At 29.9% G+C, this 11,678-nt stretch overlaps 1 protein-coding gene across 1 annotated transcript in view; it reads right to left on the bottom strand.

The window, feature by feature from the left end:
- Positions 1 to 7,482: 7,482 nt before the first annotated feature.
- Positions 7,483 to 11,678, bottom strand: part of amrt (TM2 domain-containing protein 2 amaretto) — a 30,911-nt gene continuing 26,715 nt past the window's right edge. The window contains exon 4 of the mRNA XM_085813247.1: positions 7,483 to 7,795. Within this exon, the coding sequence (XP_085669373.1) occupies positions 7,582 to 7,795 (214 nt within the window). The 3' untranslated portion in view covers positions 7,483 to 7,581. The remainder of the gene's footprint in view (positions 7,796 to 11,678) is intronic.

Raw genomic sequence — 11,678 nt, 5'->3', positions numbered from 1 at the left:
TGTACGAAGTAAAAAGGAAGTATTGTAATCGCGAAAAGTTTCAGGCAGCATATTTCAACGAAAATATCCATTTTGACCGCTATCGAATGCAATTTAACGATGTTTTTGTGTGATATATGTACGTAAGGACAGAATAAAATACTCTTTTCCTTCAAAAAAATTATAAAACTGCTTGAAAATTAATTCTGAAGAGAACTTTTCGTGGCTTCTGTACGAACGTATGTACACTGCTCAAAAAAAAAAAAAAAAAAAAAAAAAAAAAAAAAAAAGAGGACAGTCCTATATCTCCCGATCTACTGGGCCGATTGACAAAATTCAAATTGCGTTCTTCATGTCTCGAAAGCGCGACTTAGGATATATATTAGATTTATATATAGCACTATTCTAACATAGATATTTTGACGCAAAATCGGACTTTTTCTGAAATGACATACCAATTTTTTTACATATTTCGATTCTACGACTCAAATTACGCCTAAATATGAAATTTTGTAAAATTTGGAGCGAAATTTACGGAGAAATTCACAAATTTATGTTGGCACTTTTTTTGCCAGTTTGCGCCAAGAATAGTTCACTTGGCGAACTTCTTAATATATGGCAACCTAGTTTCCTTTACCGTGAGCGGAAAAAAAGTCACCATCTTTCCTTTTTTCCAAATAATATTCTTTATATTATATTTTTAATTATAACTTATTATTTTAAGTAATTTTTTCTTTTTCGAATTTCATTTTAATTGTTTAAGTTGCATGGTTTTTTTTTTTTTTTTTTTTTTTTCGAATAACTATTTTAAAAATTTCTACTTACCTATTCGAACTGCGTAAATAAAGGTGCAGCATTTATTTTTTTTTCAAATAGTTTTCTTTATATATATTTTTTGTCATAGTTCTTATTTTAGGTAATTTTTAAATTCTTAACTTTTATTTTAATTGTTTGTGTTGCATTGTCTCTTCAGATAATTGTTTTAAAATTTTCTATTTATTCCTTCGAATTGAGCATTTTAAATATATTTATTAATATAAATTTTCCAGAATTTGATTTTATTTATTTGAATTGTGTTTCTTTCGGAGGAATACTTTGTAACCCAGACTACGATGCGTTTGAAAACTGCATATATTAAAAGAGAAAATACAGTAAAGCACAGTTAACACGCCTTTCAATGTTCCGTTCAGAAAAGATATATATAAATAAGAGAGACATTTAACTTAGGATTGCGACATTTTAACTTAGGATGACTTGCATACGCTGCTTTAAACAGTTTTATCATTGTGCCCATTGCTTTACACAATTTTATCCTACATTTGGCTTCTTAAATGTTATTCATATTTTAGTCAAATAATTTATTTTTGAAATCGTAAAAATCAAATATCATAAGATTAAAAAGTTTTAAATTTAAAAAAAAAATATATATATATATATACAAATACTAAATTTTACCGTAAAATGTATTTTTTCTTCTCTTTTTCTTCAGGCATTCTACTTTATTCTTGCTCTTTTTCTTCATTCTACTTTATTCGTGCTCTTTTTCTTTAGGCATTCTAAAAGTATATTAAAAAGTATCCAAATTTTCGAAATATCTTGATATTTCTGACAATCATTTTAAATAAAGTTATTGCCTTCCATTTCATAAAGGCCCACAAACGGCCGAGCGGTAAAGTCGCTGAGCACTGGTAGTTCGGTCGGAAGTTCGAATCCCGCGAACGGGCTGGCTGCATGGGCGTTTTAGTGGTTTTCCCCATGTGTAACGTGTATACGAGCCAGTTTACCTTAGAAAGTACTCCACGAAGGCATCCCTCCCTTTAGGCAGATAGCCCTCGTGTGCTTTGCCATAATTAAATAATCCAATCCAATCCTTAATTAAATATAATTGATTTGTAACTTCTACTAGAGCTGACGGTAAAAATTGAAGTGCAAATAAATAATATCGTGTGCAATCTTGATTAATATAAATTATAAATTTTGCATAGAAAAATATTTGCATTCAGACAGAAAGTTTTTTGAAATATTTGCAATTACTTTATAAGAAGGATTTATTAATAACCGTAAAAATTACTTATTATATTACTGATGATTAGGATTCAGTTCTTGACAATTACATTCTAAATTAGAATTTTAAGGATATAATGAAAATAAGCTACGCACAAAAATACATTTTTACAGATTAAATTTACATTAAATACAAAAATACAGAATGTTGGGTGTCGTTTATATAATTATTCTTGCTTGTCCACAGAATCTGCTGACTTATCCAGCCATTAAGTAGCTGCAGATCATTTCTACATAACCATTGAACTTCCATTAATTCAGTCTCTACAGGGTTGTATGTTTATATCATAATTTGACTTTTATAAAAATGATTATTCAAAATCTTATATTTCTATAAAAATATACTATGCTTTAAAAATATGGATGATAGTATCTGCCGCTCTTTCAAGCCACTTCAAAAGCAACAGTTTGTTTAAAAATAAATTATGCAGTTAATGTCATAAAATATTTTCATTAAATTCAAATAAACATTAAACGAAAATTCTCAGTTTTAGACAATTCGATTTAAACGAAGTAAAGTAGCAGACGATAAAACGCCGAAGGTAAAAATTTACTCTTAGAAAAACGTACTCTTATTTTTTTAAAAAAGGAAAAAAGAGAGAAATTTAAAAAAATTGTTAAAAATTTGAATAATATCATCTATAATTTAAAAAATAGATTTTCATATAGTATTAATAAATATTTATTACGCCTTATTGTGGGAAAAAATTTCATATAATTAATTCTCCGTAAAATTTTATTTGAAATTTAAGGTTAAAAATAGCTGTGGCAATTTAGTGTAACAAAAATCCATAGACCACATTTGGCGTTATTATCGCTCAAAAAAAAGGTGCCAAATTTCAAAACGCGAAAATATGTAAATTCGTGTATATCTTTGAAAATTTTGAATAAAAAAGTCTAATTTTTTGCAGGTATGCTTTGAAATACACCTACTTTAAGATGATGCTAAAATTTTATAGGTTATAATTCAAAATTGTTTCGAAAAAATTATAAAAATTATTTAAAAATAGAAATTTAAAAAATAAAACACAAAAAATGGGTAAATTTTATTTGTAATGAACCTAAATTTCGAAATGTGAGAGAAAAAATAAAAAAAGTTTAGTAAAAAAAGAGATATTAATAAATATTTGCCAAATTCAATTAACATTGAGGAGCTAAAATTTTGAGAGCTAATATTTTAAAAACTACTCGTAGGATTTTTACAAAACTTGGTATTCTGGCATAATTTGAGCCGTAGAATCGAAATATGGAAAAAAATTGGTATGTTATTTCAGAAAAAGTCCGATTTTGTGTCAAAATACCTATGTTAGAATAGTGATATATATAAATCTAATATATATCCTAAGTCGCGCTTTCGAGACATGAAAAACGCAGTTTGAATTTTGTCAATCGGCCCAGTAGAACGGGAGATATAGCACTGTCCCTTTTTTTTTTTTTTTTTTTTGAGCTGTACGTGCGTGCGTAAGTACGTATCTCGCATAACTAAAAAACGAGTAGCCTCAGAACGTTGAAATTTTGTATATAGGACTGCTATAACATGTAGATGTGCACCTCGTATTTTGGTTGCAATCGGCCGCACCAAACGTATATAAATATATTTATATATAATCCACTCTGTTACCCGGCTCAGTGATCTCAGTTTCTTTACTCTTATATGTTTGTAAATTGTACATTTCTTGCTTTAAAAATGATTGTATTATGTTGTTTTTATCTTCCGGTTAAGGTTTCTATGCCTTTAGTAAATCTGTGTGCAATATTTTTAGAATTATCAACAATTTTAAAGTTGTCACTAAGCCTTTTTTTAATGGCGGCCATTGATGTTTACATTTGAAACAGAGACTAGTGGATTTGTTGCCAGTCTAGAGAAACTTAGCTTCGCAACAACAAAGATAACGCGTTCATTTATTATTGCCAATTAAATCATGCTTAATTCTTTCTGGAATTTTTTCGAGGAAATAAGTGTTTAAGATTTACTTCTTAATTTTTAATATAGATATTTTGAGTTTTTATGTATTTTTGCCTTCTCGCGAAGTGAGAACTGAACTAATTAAATGAGAAATACTCAATCGTCTGTGAAAAACTGTTTCTTTTTTGTTTTGTTTGCTTAATTTCTTTTATACATCATTCTAGCTTTATTATAGTATTTGAATAGAACATGTGGCAACGATTAGATAATTCTATTCTTTAAATGATATAAATTTTGTGCATTATGAGTTATAATATGAACAAAATATAATACTGAAGGGGAGTCATAACTTTTGCACAACACAAAAAGTGAGAATTTTAGCTGATTTTCGAGTTTTAATAAGTCAAATTGTTTTTGTCATACATATATGAAATTTTCAGTGTGTCGTCTAATACATAGATGATTATCTTTCTTGATTTATTTTACTTAATAGTGTATAAGAATTTGTTTTATAAAGAAAAAACTAACTGTATTTTCTGAAAATTTAAAATTTGTACTGAAGCACTGCGCGCAAACTGACAGTAATACAAATTTATTTACAGTACAGTCAAAAGTCGTTAATCCGGACTCGTCGGGACTTCGGCGATTCCGGATTATCGATTTTTCCGGATTATAGATCATCAGTTTAAATCTCGTTAGATGGCATGCAGAAATTACAAAATTAAAAATATGAAACCGTAATTTATGAAATAAAGAACAATTATGATCTAAAGGGTATCAAAATTTACAAAAAGAAAAAGCTTAATATTTATTTGTTTACTTTATTAAACATTTCCTTCAATGTAAGTTGCTTCGTTTCATGTGATAATACTTTCTCTTTAATTCTATTAAACAGACATAATTTCTTGTTTAGTTACAAAGTTCCGCTGTTCAAGTCCTATAATTGCTGTGTTGAGAATACCGACTAATTTGTCAATCGAAATGTTTTCGTTTTCAATAACCTCTGGGTCACTTTCTTCACTATCGGAAGCGAATTATAATGACGAGGAACTTGATTTAAATCATATCAAAGACGGAGTATATCGAGATGAAATACTACACTTAGTACGGAATTATAAACCAAATAAAATAAAAACATCTGCCCTGAAGATAAGGATAGTGCTGACAGATCAACTTCCAATCCGCGGCGTGAATTTGATAAACAGATTTCGGATTTCAAAACATACTTTCGCTTTGTAGATACAAATTACATATTAGTAAATATATATCGGAAATTCTATTTGACATAATCTTTCTAATCTATCATAATCTAATAATGACGTTTCTGCCCCCCCCTCTGCCGCAGAGCAGCGTGAAATCGATAAACAGATTTCGGATTTCAAAACATACTTTCGCTTTGTAGTAAATATATATCGGAAATTCTATTTGATATAATCGAAAGTTCAAGCTTACTTTTATAAAATTGCTCTAACAGTGCAAAAAATAATAAGCCGGATCCAATTCGAAGATTAAGGAACAACGCAATCAGCAACATTAACTGAATTAGATAACTTTAGCTTAGCGTATAACTCCGTTACACATTAAACGCGCATGCGCACAAACATATTCGCAGCCGTAAGGGTCTTACGCGCTCTCGTAAACGCCTGTGCGCATGCGTGAACGCGACGCATGCGCAGAAAATTTGTAGCTTTGAGGTCCGGATTATAGATCATTCCGGATTATGGGTGTCCGAATTAACGACTTTTGACTGTAATAATTTTTAAGTGAATCTAGCGCCAGAGTGTCGCTATGGTAAACAAATACTAGAGTGAATTTTAAAGAATGCATTTATTCTATTGTGATTTATGCGCTGTTGGCGAAGTAGATTTAATTCAATCCAATAAGTTTAAATGAAATGCAAGAAAAATGCGTATAATTTAATATTCCGTACAAGGAAGTCATGTGGTGTACACATCACATTTTTTTAAAATTTATGATGCGCACCGTACTTGTTGATTTTTATTTATCTGTTAATCATGAGTATTTTAAATCAACAATTTGAAAATTATTATTGAAGTGAAAGTTTTTATTTTTGAACACAATGTTGAAAAAGGTGCGTGTTTCACATCTATAAGCAAAAAATAGAAATTATTATGATATTATTTGTGTATCAGAAGGTAGCGTTTAGTCGTGTTTAACGTTATTTCGGTTAACGCAAAGGTACTGTGCCCCTTTAAACAGAAAACAACTTTTTAAACAGAGCACATTCTGAATCTGTGATATAATTTATTAACTTTTCCAAATTAATAAATTCTTTTAAATCACTTACAGTGACTTGAAATTTCGGCATATTATAATTCATAAGAAAAATTTTCCCTTTTTGAAAGAATAATGATAAAAAGGTATTGATCAGGCAATTTTCTAAAATCTTTATTGAACTACGAATTAACACACCCAAGCGTTTGAAACTTCACCAATTAAGTGGGTTTAATTGAAACAGCCTGATGTCACCTTTCTGTATCTAATTACTTTTTCTTTTTATTTATTTGCTACTTCAATATGTTTACCCCACACTGTATTTGGAAATAGTCTGTTTCCCAACAGAAGAATAGGTATAATGCTAATTTATATAATAACAATAAAAGAACAAGCTTTTGTGTTTGTATAGCTATATTGTAAAATTCAGACACAGAATTCTCTATAGCTAAGAAATTTGGCTCACAATAAAATATGTAACTAATTCATATGAAATAGTGTTATCACACATAGTCCAAAGAGGGTGTTAGCCCAGAAGTGCTTTTAGTCTCAAAATGGCATTTTGCATTGAATCATTTAAATACGATGCTTCCAGATTGCTACCACCAAATATTATCATCCTGAATTATGTTTAAAGAAACTAAATAATAAAGAATCTGCATGAATGTATGCATGTTTCTTGCACTGTGGCGCCCACCAGCGGCTGAGCAGTAAAGTCGCTGAACACTGGTAGTTCGGTCCGAAGTTCGAATCCTGCGAGCGGGCTGGCTGCAAGCGTGTTTTTGTGGTTTTCCCAATGTGTAACGTGTATACGAGGCAGTTTCCCTTAGAAAGTCCTCCATGAAGGTATTCCTTCTCTTAGGCAGATAGCCTACGAGGCTTTGCCATAATCCTACACACACTCTTGCACTGTGAAAAAACAACAGTACCTAGAATCATCAAATTCTGAATAACATAGTCATCCACCTAAACATGAGCACCTGGAAGACAGAATTTGTTTTATTGCCTATTTCATATTTTGTAAAATGAAATTTTGATTAAAAAATTCAGCAATTCTAAAGCGAGCAGTGCCACATTGTAAGGAATAAAATATTTTTATCTCCAGTGCACGAGACTGTCTATTGGAAATTCTAAAGATATGCTTATTTGTAAATATTTTTAGTCCAAATGCTCTCAAAACAAGCATGTGTCTGTAAAGGGGGGGGACCCCGCCCATTAAGCAAAATATAAAATTGAAAGCATTCAGACTTTCTTTTCGTTTTAATTTTAAATCTGATTAAAAGTAAACAAAAAGGTAATTAGATATATAAAATAAATACTTTATTACATACATATTTACAAAATTATTTGATATACATATACATCTCCATTTTTAAAAATTATACCAATTGAAAATATTAAGCATATGGTACCCAGTTGCTTCCATCCTCAGGAGTCAAGTTCCCTGTAACAAGAAGAACCACATCGACAATCCACCAAATACCAACTCCTCCCAGAGTAAGGAGTTTTCCTACAGCTGTTCCTGTATGCCCTAAACAAAATCTATCCATTCCAAGAAAGCCCAAAAGAACTGAGTATAACAAGGTCGTAAGGAAATAGTGCCCGGAATATCTATTAAAAAGTAAAAATGAACATAAAATAGATTAATGACTGCAAGTTATTCAACAGATTTCCTAATGAAAAAAATCTTATGACGAGGTGAATTTAATTAGTAAGTATTTAGGGCATTTTTTTAGGTACTATATTTAGTCTCTGAAAATCGTCGTTTAGTTTGAGATATAGTAAATTGACTCTATGTATTAGAATTACACTTTTTTTCATATGTAAATCATTTACTTGGAAATATTTTCAAGCTATATAATTTTTAAAATAAAAAAAATCTACAAACTGTGTGGCTTATAAAAGGAGAAAATAGTTTAAAATATATTTTGAACATATAGAATGTATATAGATAGTAACTTATTTTATCATTTACTGTTATAAAAAACAAGAAAATATACTATTATGAAAATTATTAATTTCATGGCTACTACTGCAGTAAACTCAGTTGTGCAAATCTTTGAAAAGTTTTCTTTTTGACATTTATAGTACACAAAAGATGTGGTATGTATTCATGCTATTTGTAGATTAAGAGTTATTAAAAATTAAGTTTTAAGGACTATAAAGTTATACACGAATTTTGAATGGCATAGAATACTGACACTGCTAACCTCACATAAGTTGCTGTATTTACAATTCACATAACCAGCTGTATTTACAATGTTCCAAAAAGTGGTCTTAAGGAAATTTGAATTTATCATATTCAAAACCTTTTTTTAATTTACTGTTATAATTTTAAGGCTAATAAAATTAATTGCCACTTAAAAATTCTGAATAGCTGTTAGATGCAACATTCTTCTTCAAAGGGTTGGATTAAAGTTTTCTCTTTTTATTTTTATAGTCCCCTCTTTATGCAAATCTTCATCTTTAGGAAACATCTGAAACAAAATCTTATTTTCTTTACATTTATTATCAAGTCTCTGAGCAGCATAACCAACTTTATCCAGTCACTAGATTTTTTATCACTTGTCACATATTAGCTTATAATTTAAGATATTTTGTTTTCTTACTTTCTTTAATAATGTAAATGTCATCTTAATGAATGCAATTTTATGAAAACACAGACTAAAATAAGTAATTATACAAATTTAGCTAATAAACGATGTTTAAACATGGGTATTCATGATAGATCCCAATCCTGTGCTCCTCAGAGAGTTAATACTGTTATTTGAACAAATGTATACACAGCAAGCAATGGGCATTGCCAGCACTCAGAAACTGAAAAAGTATACAGAAATCTACAAATCAAAATCAGAATAATAAAAGTATAATAGAATAATGATAAAAGAATTAACTGTCAAATTAAGGAAAGAATTTGTACATAAATGTTAACAGAAATGATAAAACAGCAAACAATAAGTTATATGAAAATGGTAGTAATAAAATATAGCAAATCATCAAAATTATTATAAACAAATGAAAGAAGAGTTAATTAATAGATGAAATAATGATAAAAGCTGAAATAAAAATTTAATAAATGATTAAAAAAGAACTCGATTTTGAATTTTCAACAAATCTCGCCCAGCAGAAGAAGCAACTAGCTTGTTTGCTTACATTAGCTACATATACATAACGTGACCTCTGAATTTATCAGACTGTATCTCATTAATCAAAAATAAATAAATGTGTTATATTACAGGTTCGCAATTCTATACTATATTTAGCTTAATTCTTGATGAAATCACATATCAAAGCACAATCTAAAATGATAATGATAGTCATAATTTTTCATTGTAGACCTTTGTACAAGTTTCTCTCACCTTCTGTCTCTGTTCTCCTCAACTTAAGCACTTCAAATGGGCAATTAAAGCTTCAAAATTCTGCCAGATGGAAGCAACTCTAGCATCTACAATTCTCACATTTTTAAAAATTTCACTGCTGAGGTTTTTCAAATGGAATTTTAATGTTCTTGTATTTTTAGAAGACTGATGATATAGTATGCATAATTTATCAATATGCATTAAATGTGGTTTATTTGTGAAGTCTATTACATTTAATGTAAAAAACTATAATCTGTGATTAGCACAATGCCAAAGCAAAATTTTACAAAACTGAAATTTAAGTAGTGTCAATATGTTTTTTGTTTCAGCCAAGCATCACTGTGACCACATCAGTTGCAAATGTCAAGAGATTTTTTGAAAGAAAAATCATCATGAAAAAACAATTTCTCTTAAACAGATTATCAGAATTTTAATATATCTTCAGCACTGATATCTCTTAAATTTGAATAATTTAAAAAAAAAAAAAAAGATTGGCAGGCTCATTTATGCTTGATGATGCAGCTCTTATATAAAAAAATAAGTAAGGAAACTGGCTTATTGTTATGCTTTAACCTAGCAAGGAAGATTTTATTACTCAATTTTATTATATTCTTAAATGACACTGCTTTTTACTTCCACAGCACAAACATTAGAACATTTGTCAGGCAAACCTTCAATAAATCATGGACCTTTCATAAATTACAGAAGCAGTGTAAGTGTGCAGTTGAGAGTTTATGGAGGTGGATGAAGGACTCTAACATTTCCATTTGGTATAGCTATGATTTGATGAGTGCCCAAAGATCACACAAGTGATTGTTACTTTTACATAGTGAAAATGTCAGGATATAACAAGAGAAACAAATGTAAAATAGAGTATCCTCATTTAGCATCAGCTATATGACCACTGGCAGTTTTCAAAAAATTACCTGCTTTGGAAATACAGTATTACATTTCTGGTGAATATGATATTGAAATAATAAATATTTTGAAACTGAAAATGATTCCATTCGTAAAGGTTTGACCAGCATGAGCTTAGTGATTTGGCATGAGATTTAAGACTGTCCAAAAAAGTTTTAGAACTGTTAGCTTCAAGATTGTACAAGAAAACTTGCTTGAAAAAGGAGCTAAGGTATCCTACTTTTGACCAAGAGAAAGTGCATTTCTGTAAGACTTTTAAAGTGATGATGGATTTGTGTATTGCCAAACCATACAAGGTTTAATGGAAGCATTGGAAATTCCATTCAGTCTATAATGTAATTCAATGGAGACTGTTCATCGATAGCTCAGAGCAGAGCCTGAAGTATGATCGCCTCCTCAATGGAAATTTATTTGGTGCAATCTCAATAGGCCGTTCAAGTTTTTTTTATGAAGAATATGAAAACATAAAAGGAGATATTCATTTGTTATAATATCACATGCAATGGATCATCTGTGTTGACCCAAATTAATTTCCATTAAATGATTTGCTTCCTCCTTGGCCAGAAAAATACAGTCAAAAGTCGTTAATTCGGACACCCATAATCCGGACCTCAAAGCTACAAACTTTCTGCGCATATCCTTTATGGCTGCGAATGGGCTTGTGCGCGTGTGCAAAATATGTTTACGAATGCGCGTTTAATGTATAATGGACGGTATAAGCTAAGCTAAAATTATCTAATTCAGTTAATGTTGCAGATTGCGCTGTTCCTTAATCTTCTAATTGGATCCGGCTTATTATTTTTTGCAGACTGTTAGAGCAATTTTATAAAAGTAAGCTTGAACTTTCGATTATGTCAAAAAGAATTTCCAATTCTGGAGCTATCAAAGGATCTAGAAAGCAAAAGCATGTTCCGATGTCCATCAAACAAAAAGTGGAATTGTTGCAAAAAATGGATAAAGGCATATCCTTTGTTTATCTAAACTTTGCTTATCTTTAACGCCGCGGCTTGCAATGAATTGGAAGTTGATCTGTCAGCACTATCCTTATCTTCAGGGCAGATGTTTTTATTTTATTTGGCTTATAATTCCTTACTAAATGTATTATTTCATCTCGATGTACTCCGTCTTTGATATGATTTAAATCAAATTCCTCGTCATTTATAATTCACTTCCGATAGCGAAGAAAGTGACAGAGGTTATTGAAAACGAAAAAATTT

The sequence above is a fragment of the Stegodyphus dumicola genome, chromosome 3, assembly GCF_044657685.1.
Source record: "Stegodyphus dumicola isolate Sdum_Otavi_A_Nest chromosome 3, ASM4465768v1".
NCBI lineage: Eukaryota > Metazoa > Arthropoda > Arachnida > Araneae > Eresidae > Stegodyphus > Stegodyphus dumicola.
This window is presented reverse-complemented; position numbering and strand designations above follow the sequence as displayed.